The following is an 18465-nucleotide window of genomic DNA, read 5'->3' as shown; positions in this document are numbered from 1 at the left end:
TCCCGTGGGATTTTCCCATTCCAAGAGCCGGGATAAGAATCACAGCAGGGATTCCTGAATCCCTGAAAACTGCAGGAAAAAACCCCTAAATCCTTTAATTCCTTATTTGTCAAGGAAATCCCTTCCTCCCAAAGCATTCCCAGCTTGGATCCATCACAGAGAGCTTCAGGAAAATTTTGGGATTTGGGCACAGAACCACACGGGGGGGAGAGATATATTGATAATATTTCTAATGTTTATTAATATTTAATAAGAATAAAAACCTGAGATAATACAAACATTTTTTATCCCTGCGTATTTTTCCTTTTCTGTTTTTCCCGTAAAACCAGCTGAAAAGCCCCACCAGGAGGCAAGGAGACGTTCTAGGTCTGGACATCCTCAAGGACGCGGACCCGGAGCGGGCAGATCCGGAGCGTCTTGGCGTTGGAATCGCCCTGGGTGTTGCCCACGTAGAAATAGGGGAAGACGGCGCAGCCAAACTTCTCGTGGAACGTGTAGATGTGGCTCTGGCGGTCGGCGTCGTAGAAGGAGAGCTCGCCCTCGGTGCAGTCCAGCTCCACGCGGACGCGCCGGATGTTGCCCAGCCCCGTCTGCGAGCGTATGGTGTTGGACACCCGGCACTCGTCCTTGCCCTGCAGGTGGTAGATGTACCAGAAGCCGGAGCGGGTGTCGTGGTGGTAACTCCAGGGGGAGCCTCCGTGGGGCCGCGAGACGCCCACCCGCCAGTTGTCAAGGCCGCCCAGGTCCACCTCCCAGGTGTGGAAGCCTTTGGAGAAGCCGCGGGAGCCCAGGACGCAGGGGGCGGAGGTGAAGCGCTCCGGGTTCTCCAAGGAGCCTTTGTAGCTGCACAGGGTGACGCTGGCGAGGTCCTCGGAGACGGAGAGCCAGCCCGCGGCCGAGTTGGGGTCCAGGCTGAAGGGGACTGCGGGGAAGGGGAAGGTTTTATGGGAAGTTTGCTCCGTGGAGCCACCCATGGATCCATTCACACATGGATCCTTCCATCCCTACATGGATCCTTCCATGCATTCATCCATGGATCCCTCCATCCCTCCATCCAGCCATGGATCCTTCCATGGATACATCCGTCTGTCCCTCCATCCATGGATCCATCCATCTGCCCATCCATCCATCCATGGATCCATGGATCCCTCCCTCCATCCATGGATCCTTCCATGGATTCATCCATGGATCCCTCCCACCCTCCATCCATCCATGGATCCATGGATCCCTCCCTCCATCCATGGATCCTTCCATGGATTCATCCATGGATTCCTCCCACCTTCCATCCATCCATGGATCTTTCAATGCATCTGTCCATCTGTCCCTCCATCCATGGATGCCTCCAAGGATCCAACCATCCATCCATCCATGGATCCATCCATGGATCCATCCATCCATCCCTCCCTTCCTCCATCCATGGATTCATCTATCTATAAATCCTTTCATAGATCCATCCCTCCATCCATCCATGGATCCCTCCATGGGTCCATCCATCCATCCATGGATCTACCATTAATCCCTGGATTCATCCATCCATCCATCCATCCATCCATCCATCCATCCATCCATCCATCCATCCACGGATTCATCCTACACCCATGCCTGTCCATGGATTTGTCCCTGGCAAACGCACATTCCCAAGTTTCCCTTTTTGAGGAACAAGCCCGTCCCTTCACTTCCCCAATCCCCAATCCCATCTCCACATTTCCCATCTTTCCAGACCCCATCACCACCATTTTTAGGGAAGAATCCATGTCCACATTTCCCATCACCACCATTTTTAGGGAAGAATCCATCTCCACATTTCCAGACCCCACCATTTTTAGGGAAGAATCCATCTCCACATTTCCCATCTTTCCAAACCCCACCATTTTTAGGGATGAATCCATCTCCACATTTTCCATTTTTCCAGACCCCACCACCATTTTTAGGGATGGATCACTCTCCACATTTCTCACCACCACCATTTTTAGGGATGAATCCATGTCCACATTTCCCATCTTTCCAGATTTCTTCACCATTTTTAGGGATGAATCAATCTCCACATTTCCCATCACCACCATTTTTAGGGAAGAATCCACTTCCACATTTCCCATCTTTCCAGACCCCACCACCACAATTTTTTTGGATGAATCCATTTCCACATTTCCCATCTTTCCAGACCCCACCACCACAATTTTTTGGGATGAATCCATGTCCACATTTCCCATCATCACCATTTATAGGGAGGAATCCATCTCCACATTTCCCATCTTTCCAGATCCCATCACCACCATTTTTAAGGATGATTGCATTTCGACATTTCCCACCACCACCATTTTTAGGGAAGAATCCCTCTCCACATTTCCCATCTTTCCAGACCCCACCACTGCATTTCCCATTTTTCCAGATACCACCACCATCATTTTCAGGGAAGAATCCATCTCCACATTTCCCATTTTTTCCAGACCCCACCACCACCATTTTTAGGGATGAATCCATTTCCACATTTCCCATCTTTCCAGATCCCATCACCATTTTCAGGGATGAATCCCTCTCCACATTTCCCATCTTTCCAAATCCCATCACCACCATTTTTAGGGATGAATCCATCTCCACATTTCCCATCTTTCCAGGCCCCACCACCATCATTTTAAGGAAAAATCTGTCTCCATTGGGAATGGATTTCCCATTTTTCCACCCCGTGGAAAACGCCATTCCCAACATTCCCGGCTCCTCACCAGTGGTGATGGTGTCCAACATCTTCTTCCACACGTTGTACTGCAGCGATCCCAGATATTTGGCCACGTCCAGGAGCAATCCCGAGGAAACAGCCTCCGGCTCCTCGGCCGTGCAGGCGATCCTGGAGCAAGGAATGACCGTGGAGAAAGGATTGGGATGAGGAACCCGGTATTTCCCAAACTTTTCATTCCTCAATTCCCACAAAATCTGGGATTTAACACTTCCCACAAACCCTGAAAATTCTGCTTTGTGTCCCCGCCATACTGCCTGGAACACCCAGGAGACGCTGGAATTTTCTTGGAGCAGGAACTTTAGGAGACCCCATCCAGCCAGCAGGATGGGCTCAGCCATCCCCAAATTCCCATGGATTTGGGAATTCCATGGATTTGGGAATATATGATGGGATCAGGACCTACCTCCGCTTGCGGTTCTTGTGGGTCTGGAAAAGAAAAGATAAAGAGGGATCAGATCCTGGATGCCACTGGAATTCCAAGGATTACACGGGGGAGATGGGAGAATGATCCCGGTGGGAATTACCGTGGGAAATGTGGGAATTACCATCGGGAATGCGGGAATTACCACCAGGAATGTGGGAATTACTATGGGGAATGTGGAAATTACCATTGGAAATGTGGGAATTACCACCAGGAATGTGGGAAGTACCATGGGAATGTGGGAATTACCACGGGGAATGCCAGAATTACCACCGGGAATGTGGGAATTACCACGGGGAATGTGGGAATTACCACCGGGAATGTGGGAATTACCATGGGGAATGTGGGAATTACCACCGGGAATGTGGGAATTACCAGGGAGAATGTGGGAATTACCATGGGGAATGTGGAAATTTCCACTGAGAATGTGGGAATTACCAGGGAGAATGTGGGAATTACCATGGTGAATGTGGAAATTTCCACTGAGAATGTGGGAATTACCAGGGAGAATGTGGGAATTACCAGGGAGAATGTGGGAATTACCATGGGGAATGCCAGGATTACCACCGGGAATGTGGGAATTACCACGGGGAATGTGGGAATTACCACCGGTAATGTGGGAATTACCAGGGAGAATGTGGGAATTACCACCGGGAATGTGGGAATTTCCACTGAGAATGTGGGAATTACCACGGGGAATGTGGGAATTACCAGGGAGAATGTGGGAATTACCATGGAGAATGTGGGAATTACCATGGGGAATGCCAGAATTACCACCGGGAATGTAGGAATTACCACGGGGAATGTGGGAATTACCATCAGGAAGGTGAGGTCGTCCCGCTGGCAGTCGGCCTGAAGCCGTGTGGCCTCGTTGAGCAGGACCTGGCTGGCCTTGCTCAGCTCCTCCATCTTTCCCTGGATCAGATCCTGCTTCCGGTCCGTCTCCTCCCGGATCTGCGCCAGCACGGCCTGCTCCTCGTCCCACAGGAACTTGTGCAGCTTCTCGAATTCCCACTTCACCTGACACTCCAGACGCTCCGATTCCTCCTGGGAATGAATGTCGGTACCTTGCTCCAGGTGGGAACGGTGGAAGCGCCCGAATTCCCTGGATTCCTCCTTCCCAGAGCTCAGGGATTCCCTGGGGTCATGCTGGTATCCCCATAATCCCATTCCCACTTCCCAAATCCCTACCCTGCTCTCCTTTCCCAGGATGGAATCAATGCTCCAGCCCCGGCTGCATGTGCAGGATCAGGATCTCGATCAATCCCACCTCTGGAGCACAAGAATTCTCTGGATTCTTCCTTCCCAGAGCTCAGGGATCACTGGGATCATGCTGGCTTCCCCAGATTCCCATCCCCACTTCCCAAATCCCCATCACTCCCCTTTTCCAGATGGAATCAGTGCTCCACCCCAGCTGCATTCCCAGTCAGGTTTGGGATTGAGATCAAATCCCACCCCTGGAGCACCAGAATTCCCTGGATTCCGCCTTCCCAGAGCTCATGGATTCTCTGGGATCACGCTGCTCTTCCCAAATTTCCATCCCTGCTTCTCAAATCCCCACGGCTCTCATTTTCAAGGTTGGTATCAGTGCTCCACACCAGCTGCATATGCAGGATTGGGATCGGGATCAATCCCACATCTGGATCACCCAAATTCCCTGAATTCCCCCTTCCCAGAGCTCAGGGATCACTGGGATCACGCTGCACTTCCCATATTCCCATCCCCATTTCCCAGATCCCCAGCACTCTCCCCTCCTAGGATGGGATCAGTGCAGGTTTGGGATTGGGTTCAATTCCACCTCTGGAGCACCCAAATTCCTTGGATTTCCCCTTTCCACAGCTCAGGGACTCCCTGGGGTCACTGGGATCATGCTGGCTTCCCCAAATTCCCATCCCCACTTCCCAAATCCCCGTCACTCCCCTTTTCCAGATAGGATAAGTGCTCCATCCTAGCTGCATGTGCAGGATTGGGATTGGAACCAATCCCACCTCTGGAGCACCAGAATTCCCTGGATTCTCCATTCCCAGAGCTCAGGGATTCCCTGGGATCACTGGGATCACGCTGCCTTTCCCAAATTCCCATCCCTGCTTCCCAAACCCCACTGCTCTCCTTTTCCAGGTTGGTATCAGAGCTTCACTCCAGCTTCATTCTCAGTCAGGACTGGGACCAATCCCACCTCTGGAGCACCCAAATTCCCTGGATTCCCCCTTCCCAGAGCTCAGGGATTCCCTGGGATCGTGCTGCCCTTCCCAAATTCCCAACCTCGCTTCTCAAATCCCCATCACTCTCATTTTCCAGATGGGATCAATGCTCCACCCCTGCTGCACGTGCTGGTTTGGGATCAGGATCAATCCCATCTCTGGAGCACCCAAATTCCCTGGATCCCCCTTCCCAGAGCTCAGGGATTCCCTGGGATCACGCTGCCCCTCCCGAATACCCCTCCTCACTTCCCAAATTCCCACCGCTCTCCTTTTCCAGGATGGAATCAGGGCTTCACTCAAGCTGCATGTGCAGGATTGGGATTGGGATCAATCCCAGCTCTGGAGCACCCAAATTCCCTGGATTCCCCTTCCCAGAGCTCAGGGATCCCTGGGATCACGCTGCCCTTCCCAAATTCCCATCCACACTTCCCAAATCCCCACTGCTCTCCTTTCCCAGATGGGATCAGTGCTCCACCCCATTGAACATGCAGGATTGGGATCAGGATTCGGATCAGGACGGGGATCGGGATCAGGATTGGGATCGGGATCCAGAACCGGATCAGGATTGGGATCAATCCCGCCTCAAGAGGGAACACGCACCTCGTTGTGCCGGGCGATGCATTCGTAGGATCTCCGCACGGCCCCGAAATCCTTGGCTTTTTCCCGCAGGGAAGACTCCATGTTCGCCAGCTTGGCCTGCGGGGAGGAGACACCCTCAGGACTCCCCCATTCCTGGGATTTTCCGGGATTTTTCCAGGACAAACGCTCCCAGAGCCGGATCCTTGCTCCATCCAACTGCTCTCCTCAGGCAGCCGGGAGGAAGAGGAGCTTTGATCCATAGGGAATCTTTCTCTCTAGGTTTTAGGGATATCTCATCCCTGCTCATCCTGGTGCTGTTGGCAGCCCCATTCCCACTCCCATTCCCATTCCCGTTCCCATTCTCACTCCCACCCATTCCTGTTCCCATTCCCATTCCCACTCCCATTCCCACTCCCATTCCCATTCCAGATCCCATTCCCACTCCCATTCCCGTTCCCGTTCCCATTCCCAATCCCAGTCCTGTTCCTGTTCCCATTCCCACTCCCATTCCCATTCCCATTCCCATTCCCATTCCCATTCCCACTCCCACTCCCATTCCCACCCCCATTCCCATTCCTGTCCCCATCCATCCCATTCCCATTCCCATTCCTGTTCTCGTTCCCACTCCCATTCCCATTCCCCATTCCCATTCCCGATCCCATTCCCACTCCCATTCCCACTCCCACTCCCACTCCCACTCCCATTCCCATTCCCACCCCCATTCCCATTCCCATTCCCATTCCCATTCCCATTCCCATTCTTGTTCTCATTCCCAATCCCATTCCCATTCCCATTTCCCATTCCTGTTCCCATTCCCATTCCTATTCCCATTCCCATTCCCACTCCCAATACCATTCCCGTTCCCATTCCCATTCCCAGGAACCCCAGCCAAGCTTTTCCCGCCACATTTGAAATCCATCGGGATGAGTCAGGGCGGTGCCGGCTGTTTTCCAGCATGTCCTGGCAGCATTCCCAGCTCCTGGCTGCATCCCATCCCCTCCTCCTCCTCCTCCTCCTCCTCCTTTCTGCTGGAATTGAGCAACTCCCAAATCCCAACCCCGCTCCCAAAGCCTGGAATAACCGGCGTGGCCGGATCCGAGCTGGGATCAAGGGAATCACCGGGAATAACCATCCCGCTGCCCTTTCCCGCAGGATCATTATCCGGGATGGCGCTGGATAATTAAAGGGCGGCAGAGCATCCAGCAGCCACCACACGCCCACAGGGGAGAGTGGCAGCCTCATCCCAAATCCTGGGAAATCTGGGACAGCTCCAGGTTTTAGGGGTGCCTCTCTTTGTCATCCTTCCATGGATGCATCCATCCATCCATCCATCCATGCATCCATCCATCCATCCACCCATCTCTGTTCATCCATGGATTCATCCCTCCATCCATCTATGGATCCATCCATGAATCTATCCACATCCATCCATCCATGGATCCATCTCTCCATCCATCTCTGTTCATCCATGGATCCATTTATCCATGGATCCATTGCTCCCTCCCTCCATTCTTAGATTCATCCATCCCTCCATCCTTCCATCCATGGATTCCATCTATGGATCCATCCCTCCATCCACCCGTCCATTCCTCCATCCATCTACATCCATGCATGGATCCATCCATTCATCCATCCATCCATCCATCCATCCATCCATCCATCCATCCATCCACACCCATCCATCTATGGATCCATCCACATTCATCCCTCCATCCATGGATACTTCTGTGGATCAATCCCTCCATCCATCCCTGTTCATCCATGGATCCATCCCTCCAGTCATTCATGGATCCATCCATCCATCCCTCCATCCATCCATCCATCCATCCATCCATCCATCCATCCATCCATCCATCCATCCATCCATCCATCCCTGCATCCATCCATCCATCCATCCATCCATCCATCCATGGATCCATCCCTCCATCCATCACGCATATGATCCATCCCTCTCTCCCTGCCCACCCCTCACCCTAAAATCCGCCGCCGCCTCCTGCACCGGCCTCATCTTGTGCCCCTGGTGCTCCTTGGAGCTCTGGCACGAGAAGCACGCCAGCTCCTTGTCCTCCATGCAGAAGAACTTGGGCTCCTCCTGGTGCGCGGGGCACAGCGCCACGCCTCGGCCCTGCCGCTGCCCTTCCTCCTTCAGCACCAGCTCCACCAGGTTCCTCAGCGTGCGGTTGACGCGGAGCTGCTCCAGCGAGGACCTCTCCTTGCACAGGGGGCACTCCGGCCGCCGCTGCTCCCACGAGCGGGTGATGCAGCCCTTGCAGAAGTTGTGGCCGCACCGCAGCGTCACGGCCTCCCGGAACGGCTCGTAGCACACGGGGCACAGCAATTCCTCCCTCAAGCCCGGCGGGCTGGATGGTGGAGCTGCCGAGCTGCTGCAGATGCCGAGGCAGGGATAATCGCCTGTGTTTTCCATGCTGCGGGATTTTTAGGAGTGAGATTTAATTATTTTTTTGATTTTTGTTTCTTTCCCAAGCTACCCCGACCGGACAAACGGCTCCGCTTTCTGACGCAACCGCTCCGGTTTCCTGCCGGTGACTCAGCCGCGCTCCCTCCCGCCCGCTGACAACGCCCCGGGGCCGCGGCCGAGGGGGTTCCGCGCCGCGGGGACGGCGGCAAAAGCGGACGGGACCCCTCCCAGCCCCGCGGTCGGACCGAGACCCGAGCACCGGGCACGCCCGGGGCAGCTCCGGTGCCCGGTTCGGGATCCCCAGGTCCCGGTCCAAATGGACTCCAGGGCTGCTCCGGTGCCCGGTTCGGGGTCTCCACGGCCCGGTCCCCCAAAATCCGGAGCTCGGTTTTGGATCCCCAGGTCCCGGTCCCACCTCCGGGGTTGCTCCGGTGCTCGAACCCCACCCCGGGGCTACCCCGGTGCCCCAAACTCGGGGTTGTTCCATTGCCCGGTTCTGAGTCCCCAGGTCCCGGTTTCAGTCCCCCAAACTCGGGGCAGACCCAGTGCCCGGTTCTCGATCCTCAGATCCCAGTCCCCCCAAATCGGGGCTGTTCCGGCCCCCCAAACTCAGGACAGCCCCAGTGCCCAGGTCTGGGTCCCCAGGTCCCGGTTTCGGTCCCCCCAAACTCGGGGCTCCCCCGGTCCCGGTTCTGGGTCCCCACGTCCCGGTTTCGGTCCCCCAAACTCAGGGCTCCCCCGGTGCCCGGATCCGGCTCCCCCACCCTCTCCCGAGGCAGCTCCGGTGCCCGGTTCCGGCCCTCATGTCCCGGTCCGCAAATCCCGGTCCCGGCTCGCACCTCCGGGGCTGCTCCCGTGCCCGGATCCCTCCCTTTCCTCCGCAGTACAGCCCCGGTGTCCGGAGCTGGACCGTCTGTCCCGAACCCGGATTTGGACCCTCACCCCGGGGTTCCCCTCGGCTCCCGGGCCCCGGGGCAGCCCCGGTTCCCCAAACTCGGAACCGGACCGGTGTCCCCCGAAGTCACCAGCCTCGGGCGTCCAGACCTCCAATCCCGGGGCTGCTCCTCTGCCGGGACCCCCTCCTTTCCCGGGACCCCCAACTCCGGGGCCGCTCCGGTGCCCGGTCCCGGTCCCCAACCCCCGGAACAGACCCCTGCCCCCATCCCGGGACTATTCCGGTGCCCAGTCCCGGTCCCCAACCCCCGGAACAGACCCCTGCCCCCATCCCGGGACTATTCCGGTGCCCGGTCCCGGTCCCCAACCCCCGGAACAGACCCCTGCCCCCATCCCGGGACTATTCCGGTGCCCGGTCCCGGTCCCCAACCCCCGGAACAGACCCCTGCCCCCATCCCGGGACTATTCCGGTGCCCGGTCCCGGTTCCCAACCCCCGGTCCGCCAATCTCGGGACCACTCCGGTGCTCCGTACCCCAATCCCGGTGCCTGGTCCCGGTACCCCACCCCTGGAACGGTCCCTGTCCCCCATCCCGGGGCCACTCCGGTGCCCGGTCCCGGTTCCCAACCCCCGGTCCCCCAATCCCGGGACCACTCCGGTGCCCTGTACCCCAATCCCGGTGCCCGAATCCCGGTGCCCCAATCCCGGTGCCCGGTCCCGGTTCCCAACCCCCGGTCCCCCATCCCGGGACCACTCCGGTGCCCGGTCCCGGTTCCCCAAACCTGGAACGGTCTCGGTCCCCCATCCCGATGCTACTTCGGTGCCCCGTACCCCAGTCCCGGCGCCCGGTCCCGCTCCCCTAACCCCGGAACAGCCCCGGTCCCCCATCCCGGCGCCACTCCGGTGTCCCGTACCCCAATCCCGGTGCCCGATCCCGGTTCCTAACCCCCGGTCCCCCATCCCGGGGCCACTCCGGTGTCCCGTACCCCAATCCCGGTGCCCGATCCCGGTTCCTAACCCCCGGTCCCCCATCCCGGGGCCACTCCGGTGTCCCGCACCCCAATCCCGGTGCCTGGTCCCGGTCCACCAAACCCGGAACAGCCCCGGTCCCCAATCTCGGGGCTGCTCGGGCGCCCGATCTCTCGGTTCCCAACCCCCGGTCCCCCATCCGGGGTCCACTCCGGTGTCCCGTACCCCAATCCCGGTGCCCGGACCGGGTCCCCCAAACCCGGAACTGCCCCGGTGCCCCATCCCGGGGCCAATCCCGTGCCCCGTACCCCAATCCCGGTGCCCGGTCCCGCTCCCCCAACCCCAGTACAGCCCCGGTCCCCCAATCCCGGTGCCCGGTCCCGGTCCCCTAAACCCGAAACGGCCCCGGTCCCCCTAACCCGGGGCCGCTTCCGTGCCCGATCGCGGTTCCCAAGCCCCGGTCCCCCATCCCGGGACCACTCCGGTGCCCGTACCCCAACCCCGGTGCCCGACCCCGGTCCCGCTCTGTCCCCTCACCCCGCTCCCGCTCCACGCGGCGCTATCCCGGTCCCTCCCGGCCCTTCCCGGTGCCGGTGCCGGTTCCGGGGGGTTCCCCGGTGTACCGGGGGCTGTCGCAGGGGTGGGGTGGGGGTCTCACCTTGAGGACCGGCCCTGGCACCGCTCCCTCCTCCGCTGCAGGCGGCGCGGGCGTCCCCGTTCGCCTCGCTGCGACATCGCGGTGTCGCTGATATTCCCGGTGCTCCCGGAGGGCGGAGCGGGATGGGGCGCTCGGGACGAGGCTCCGTGGGAGGTTCCCGGGGCTGGCCCGGCCTCTCCCGCCCCTCGGTGGCACCGGGACCCCTCCCCGGGAATCTCGGGATCCCAGAAATGCCAAAATTCAGCGTTTCCTCCGCTCCCGTTTCCACCGGGAATGGAATTCCCGAGAAACGCCCCCGGGGTTATCCAGGCCTTGCCCGTTCCTGCTTTTCGCCTTTTCCCCGTTTTCCACCCGTTCCAAAATTCCCCCCCTTTTATTTGGTTTTTTTTTTTTGTTTTTGTTTTTTCACGTTCCTACCCCGGGAGTCGCGCGGCGCCTCCCAAAATCTCCCGCTCCTCCACCACAAAAATAAAAAATTAAAAAAAAATCCGCCGTGGGAAGCAGGGGGAGTCTAAAAATCATCAAAGGAAAGAAAAACAACAGGGAAAAAAAAAAAAAAAAAAAAAAGAAAGAAAGTAAAAGAAGGAAAAAAAAAGAAAAAAAAAAAGAAAGAAAGAAAAAAAGGGATAAAAAAAGTTTAAAAGAAGGGGAAAAAAGAAAGAAAAAATAAAAAAGGAAGGAAAAAATGAGAAAAAATAAGAAGAAAAGGAAGGGAAATAAAGAAAAAATAAAAAAAGAAGGGAAATATGTAAAAAAAGGGGAAAAAAAGAAAGAAAAATTAAAAAAAGGAAGGGGAAAAAAAGAAATTAAAAAAAGGAAGGGAAAAAAGAAAAAATAAAAAGGGAAGGAAAATAAAGAAAAAATCTAAAAAGAAGGAATAAAAATTTTAAACAGAAGGGGAAAAAAAGAAAGAAAAAATTTTAAAAAGGAAGGAAAAAAAGAGGAAAGAATAAGAAAAAAAAGGAAGGGAAATAAAGAAAAAATTTTAAGAAGAAGGAAAAAAATTAAAAAAATTTAAGAAGGAAAAAAAATTATAAAAAGGAAAACAAAGAAAAAAGAAAAAAAAAAGAAAAAAGAAAAACATAAAAACATAAAAAAAGAAGAAAAAAGAAAAAAGGAAGAAAAAATAAGAAAAAAGGAAAGAAAATAAAGAAAAAATTTAAAAAAAAGAAAAGAAAAAATATTTAAAAAGAAAGGGAAAAAAGAAAGAAAAAAATTTAAAAAAGGAAGGAAAATAAAGAAAAATAAGAAGAAAAGGGAGGAAAATAAAGAAAAATAAAGACAAGAAGGAACAAAATTTAAAAAAGAAGGAACAAAAACAAAAAAGAGGAAAAAGGAAGAAAAATAAAGAAAAAATTTACAAAATAAGGAAAAAAGTTTTAAAAAAGAAGAAAAAAAAAGGAAACAAAGGAAGAAAAGAAGAAAAATAAGAAAGAAAAGGAAGGAAAAGAAAGAAAAAATTAAAAAAGGAAAAAAATTTTAAAAAGAAGGGGAAAAAAGAAAAAGAAAAAAAAGAGAAAAAAGGAACGAGGAAAAGAAAGAAAAAGGGAAAACAAAGAAGGAAGAAAAAAAAAAGAAAAAAAGAAAAATAAGGGAAAAAAAAGAGATGTTTTTGCCAACCTTTGGAGCCGTTGTTTTCCAACGGCTGCGAGCCCAAGGTTAAAGATAAAAGCGGCCGGGAATCCGTGCCCGGAACGTGGGAACGTCAGATTGGACTGGTGGGAAAAGGGGGATGGGAAAAAATCCCTGCTGGAAAAATCTCAGCCTGGAATTTGTTGGAAATTTTGGGAATCGGGGAAAGGGGATTGGGGTGGAATTTTTGGGAAAAGCCAGAGGGGGAAGCAGGAAGGATCACGGGATTATTTAGGGTGGAAAACCCTCTGGAATAATCAGCAAATTCCAGGATTTGTGCCCCCCCTGCCAAATCCACGGGGATTTGAAAGCCCACCAGGAAAATCCTTTCCAGGCAGGAATTCTTTCCAGGCAGAATTCCAAGCCTTGAGAATTCCATGGGGTTTTTAAAAGCCAGGGATCCTTGGGACTGTCAGGGATATTTGGGAATTTGGGAAGGGATTCATCCCCTGGGATGGTGGGGAGGGGCTGAGCTGGAATTCCCAGAGAATTCCCTGAGAGAAGTGTCCAAGGAAAGGTTGGAGCGTCCCGGGATTGTGGAATTGCCGGAATTTGAGGATTCCAGGCCTCAGATCCCACAGTTTTGTGGCACTTCCAAAATCCCGGGAATTCCCTGGAACATGGAAAATGTGGAGTTGGAATTGGGGTGGGATTTGAGCTTCCATCCCGGAATTTGGGAATTTCGGGCCTCAGATGCCCATGGGTTTGTGGCACTTCCCACAATTCCAGGAATTCCATGGATCCAGGAATTCCCTGGGTTTTGGAAAGTTTGGGAGTTGGAATTGAGATGGGATTTAAGCTTCTATCCTGGAATTTCATGCCCCAAATCCCATCAGTTTGTGGCACTTCCCGCAATTCCAAGAATTCCCTGGAACATGGAAAATGTGGAGTTGGAATTGAGATGGGATTTGAGCTTCCATCCCAGAATTCCAGGTCTCAGATCCCACAGTTTTGTGACAATTCCCACAATTCCAAGAATTTCCTGGTTCATGGAAAATGTGGGGCTGGAATTGGGATGGGATTTAAGCTTCCATCCTGGAATTTCATGCCCCAAATCCCATCAGTTTGTGGCACTTCCCGCAATTCCAAGAATTCCCTGGAACATGGAAAATGTGGAGTTGGAATGGGATGGGATTTAAGCTTCCATCCCAGAATTTGGGAATTCCAGGCCTCAGATCCCATGAGTTTGTGGCACTTCCCACAATTCCAAGAATTCCCTGGATCCTGGAAAATGTGGGGTTGGAATTGAGATGGGATTTAAGCTTCCATCCTGGAATTCCAGGCCTCAGATCCCATGGGTTTCTGGCACTTTCTACAATTCCAAAATTTCCTGGATCCAGGAATTCCCTGGATGGTGGAAGGTGTTGGGGCTGGAATGGGAGGGGATTTAAGCCTCCATCCTGGAATTTGGGAATTCCATGTCCCGAATCCCACGAGTTTGTGGCACTTCCCACATTTCCAAGAATTCCCTGGATCAGTGGAACCCCCGGATGTTCTCCCACTCCCTGCTCACACATCCAGGTTTGGGAACGATTTATTAACCCCTGCCAGGAATTCCTGGCTCGGATCCAGGGAAATCCACACCCGGCACCGGCGATTCCCGGGTTTTGCTCCGTCCCGGTGGGATCCGTGTCCGGAATATTCCCAAAATAATCCCAGGAATCCAAGGCTGAGCTCAGGGGTATCCGCCTTGTGCGGATCCCAAATATTCCTCCAGCAGCATTCCCAGCTCCGTGTTCTGCCGCTGCAGGGCCGTGGCCTCGGAAAACAGCTCGGATCTCCGGGTCAGCACTTTGCTGGGAAAGGAACGCCGGGAAAATCCGTGGGAAATCCCTGGAATTGTCCCGGTCCTGCTCCCACCCCGCCGGGCACTCACTGATATTCCACGAGCGCGGCTCCGAGCGCGTCCCAGAGTTTGAGTTTCCGCTGGGGAATGATGTGGGTCATGGCTTCCCAGTATTCCCCGTCCTTGGAATTGTCCCGCACGTCCTGGAGTTCCCTGGGGGGTCCCTCGTCCCTGGGGAGGGAGAACAAATCCTCGGGATGGAGATCAAATATTTGGGAATAGTGGAAAAGCCTTTGGGATGGAGATTAAAAACCGTGGGATGGAGAGGAAATGCTTGGGAATAGAGAACAAATAATTGGGAATAGTGGACAAATATTTGGGGTGGAGGTCCAAAGGTTGGGATGGAGAGGAATCTTTGGGATGAAGAACAAATATTTGGGATGGAGAGAAATCCTTGGGATAGAGAACAAATCTTTTGGAATAGTGGACAAATCCATGGAATGGAGAACAAATCCTTGGGATGGAGAACAAGTCTTAGGGATAGAGAACGAATCCTTGGCAACTGGGAATTCAAAACTGGAAAACAAATCATTAGGAAGAAGAACAAAACTTTGGGATGGAGAACAAATCCTTGGGATGAAGATAAAAATCTTGGAATGGAGAACAAATCCTTGGGGTGGAGTTTTTGGCATGGAGAAGAAACTCTGGGAATGGACAACAAATTCCTGTGACGGAGAGCAAATCTTTGGGATGAAGAACAAATCTTTGGAATAGAGAACAAATATTTGGGAATAGTGGAAAAATCTTTGGGATGGAGATCAAAACCATGGGACGGAGAGAAAATACTTGGGAATAGCAAATAAATATTTGGGAATAGTGGACAAATCTTTGGGAAAAAGAACAAATCCTTGGGATGGAGGAAAAAACCTTGGGAAAAAGAACAAATCCCTGGGACGGAGAACAAACCTTAAAGGATAGAGAAAAAAACCTTGGGAATAGAGAACAAATTTTTGGGATGGAGAACAAATCTTGGGGACAGAGAAAAAAAACCTTGGGAAGGAGAAGAAATCCTTTGGATGGAGAACAAATTTTTGGCATGGAGGAGAAACTCTAGGAATGGACAAAAAATTCCCGGGATGGAGAAAAAAACCTTGGGAAGGAAAGAAAATATTTGGGATGGAGAACAAATCTTGGGGAAGGAGAGCAAATCCTTGGGATAGAAAACAAATTTTTGGGATGAAGAACAAATCTTGGGGATAGAGAAAAAAACCTTGGCTATTGGGAATTCAAAATTGGGAAACAGATTCTTGGGAAAGAGAACAAAACTTTGGGATGGAGAGCAAATCCTTAGGATGGAGAACAAATCCTTGGGGTGGAGAACAAATTTTTGGGATAGAGAACAAATTTTTGAGATGAAGAACAAATCTTTGGGATGGAGAACAAATATTTGGGAATAGTGGAAAAAATCTTTGGGATGGAGATCAAAACCATGGGATGGAGAGAAAATACTTGGGAATAGAGAACAAATCTTTGGGAATAGTGGACAAATATTTGGGATGGAGATCCAAAGCTTGGGATGGAGATGAAACAGTTGGGATGTTGAATGAATCCTTGGGATGGAGAAAAAATATTTGGGATGGAGATAAAAATTTTGGAGTGGAGAACAAATCCTTGGTAATTGGGAATTCAAAATTTGGAAATAAATCCTTGGGGAGGAGAACAAATCCTTGGGAATAGAGAACAAATATTTGGGATGGAGAACAAATCCTTGGCAACTTGGAATTCACAACTGGCAAACAAATTCTTAGGATGGAGAACAAATCTTTGGGAAAGAGAACAAAACTTTGGGATGGAGAGCAAATCCTTGGGGTGGAGAACAAATTCTTGGGATGGAGAAAAAAGGCTTGTGAAGGAGAGAAAATATTTTTTGGGATGGAGAGCGAATTTTTGGGATGGAGAGCAAATCTTCAGGATGAAAAACAAGTCTTAGGGATAGAGAACAAATCCTTGGCAATTGGGAATTCAAAATTGGGAAACAAATTCTTGGGAAGGAGAACAAATCCTTGGAATAGAGATCCAATATCTGGGATGAAGAAAAAAATCCTTGGGAATAGATAAGAAATCTTTGGGAAGAGTGGAAAAATCTTTGGGATGGAGATCAAAACCATGGGATCAAGAGCAGATCCTTGGGATGGAGAACAAATCCTTGGCGACTGGGAAACAAATTCCTGGAATGGAGAACAAATCTTTGGGATGGAGAACAAATTCTTGGAATGAGGAACAAATCTTTGGGATGGAGAACAAATTCTTGGAATGGAGAACAAATCTTGGGGATAGAGAAGATAACCTTGGGATGGAGAGCAAATCTTTGCAATGGAGAACAAATTTTTGGGAAAAAGAACAAATCTTTCGAAAGGAGAGGAAATATTTGGGATAGAGAACAAATCCTTAGGAATAATGGACAAATCTTTGGGGTGGAGAAAAAATCCTTGGCAACTGGGAATTCAAAACTAGGAAACAAATCCTTGGGAAGGAGAACAAATCCTTGGGATAGAGAAAAAAACCTTGGGATAGAGAAAAAAAACTTTGGGAATAGAGAAAAAATTTTTGGGATGGAGAACAAATCTTTGGGATGAAGAACAAATCTTAGGGATAGAGGAAAAAACCTTGGGATTGAGAACAAATTTTTGGGATGAAGAACAAATCTTTGCAATAGACAAAAAATCCTTGACAATTGAGAATTCAAAATTGGGAAACAAATCATTGGGGTGGAGAACAAAACTTTGGGATGGAGAGCAAATCCTTGGGAGGGAGAACAAATCTTTGGGAATAGTGGACAAGTCTTTGGGATAGAGAACAAATCCTTGGGAATCGGGAATTCAAAATTTGGAAACAAATCCTTGGGAAGGAGAACAAATCTTTGGAATGGAGAGCAAATGTTTGGAATGGAGAACAAATTGTCGGAGTGGAGAACAAATCCTTGGGATGGAGAGCAAATCCTTGGGATAAAGAACAAATCCTTGGTAACTGGGAATTCAAAACTGGCAAACAAATCCTTGGGATAGAGACCAAATCCTTGGGAAAGAGAACAAAACTTTGGGATGGAGAACAAATCCTTGGGATGGAGAAAAAAACCTTGGGATAGAGAAAAACACCTTGGGAATAGAGAAAAAAAATTTGGGATGGAAAAAAAAAATCTTGGGGATGGAGAAAAAAACCTTGGGAAGGAGAAGAAAACCTTGGGATTGAGAACAAAACCTTGGGATAGAAAACAAATTTTTGGGATGAAGAACAGATCTTTGGGATGGAGAACAAATCCTTGGAATAAAGAACAAATCCTTGGGAAGGAGAACACACTCCATCATTTTCTCCCTTCCCAGCTCCTGGATCATCTCCTATCCGGTTCATTCCCAGCCTTGGGAATCTCCTGCTCCCTCAGGAAAGCTTGGGAATCTCTTTTTCGAAACAGAACCACCCCGGAACTCCGAGGACATTCCCTGGATCGCGGTTTGGCTCCATCCCGGCGCCGCCAGCCCCGCCCCGTCCCCATTCCCACCTCAGCTTGGGAAATTCCTGCAGGAATTCCCTCAGGATGGTCAGGACGTGATCCACCTGGATGGCCGGGATGCGAGCGGGGGGGCCGTGCTGGGGGTGGGATCCGCTCTGCCCGGCCGGATCCGCCGCGTCTTCCACCTGCCTGACCTGCAGGGAGCAAAGCCGGGCGTGGAATTTTCGGGATGAAGGCACCAATTTTCCTTCCTGGAATCTCTGGGATGCGTTCCCGGGGATCCGCTGGGGTCTCCCCTGGCGACCCTACCGGGATCCTGGGTGCGTGGTGGGTTTCGTAGTCCAGGAAAAAATCCACGAGGGCGCGCAGCTCGTCCTCGTCCTCGATGCGGAGGGCCTGGAAAAGCGGGAATTCCCTCAGGGATGGGCAGGGGGAAGGAAAGGGATTTAGGGAAGGGAAGGGAAGGGATGAAGAAAATTTCAAGGAAATTTCAAGGAAAGGAAATTTCAAGGAAAGGAAAGGAAATTTCACGGAAAGGAAATTTCAAGGAAAGAAAAGGAAATTTCAAAGAAATTTCAAGGAAATTTCAAGGAAAGGAAATTTCAAGGAAAGGAAATGGGATGGGAAGGGAAGGGAAGGGAAGGGAAGGGAAGGGAAGGGAAGGG

At 51.5% G+C, this 18465-nt stretch overlaps 2 protein-coding genes across 2 annotated transcripts in view; both read right to left on the bottom strand.

Annotated features, from left to right (window-relative positions):
- Positions 1-215: 215 nt before the first annotated feature.
- TRIM35 (tripartite motif containing 35) lies at positions 216-11202 on the bottom strand. The gene is made up of 7 exons (XM_058802288.1): positions 10875-11202; positions 7908-8361; positions 5957-6052; positions 3972-4202; positions 3138-3160; positions 2721-2842; positions 216-922 (listed from the first exon to the last, which is right to left on the bottom strand). Exons 1-7 carry the CDS (start codon positions 10949-10951, stop codon positions 363-365), a joined length of 1563 nt encoding a protein of 520 aa, XP_058658271.1. The 5' UTR covers positions 10952-11202; the 3' UTR covers positions 216-362.
- A 2979-nt stretch (positions 11203-14181) lies between these two features.
- DRC1 (dynein regulatory complex subunit 1) overlaps positions 14182-18465 on the bottom strand; it is a 29715-nt gene continuing 25431 nt past the window's right edge. The window contains 4 exon segments of the mRNA XM_058801534.1: positions 14182-14302; positions 14383-14523; positions 17849-17994; positions 18110-18215. Of these exon segments, the coding sequence (XP_058657517.1) occupies positions 14182-14302; positions 14383-14523; positions 17849-17994; positions 18110-18215 (514 nt within the window).

The sequence above is a fragment of the Ammospiza caudacuta genome, chromosome 3 (assembly GCF_027887145.1).
Source record: "Ammospiza caudacuta isolate bAmmCau1 chromosome 3, bAmmCau1.pri, whole genome shotgun sequence".
Lineage (NCBI taxonomy): Eukaryota > Metazoa > Chordata > Aves > Passeriformes > Passerellidae > Ammospiza > Ammospiza caudacuta.
Note: the sequence above shows the minus strand (reverse complement) of the source record. Positions and strands in the feature narration are given on the sequence as shown.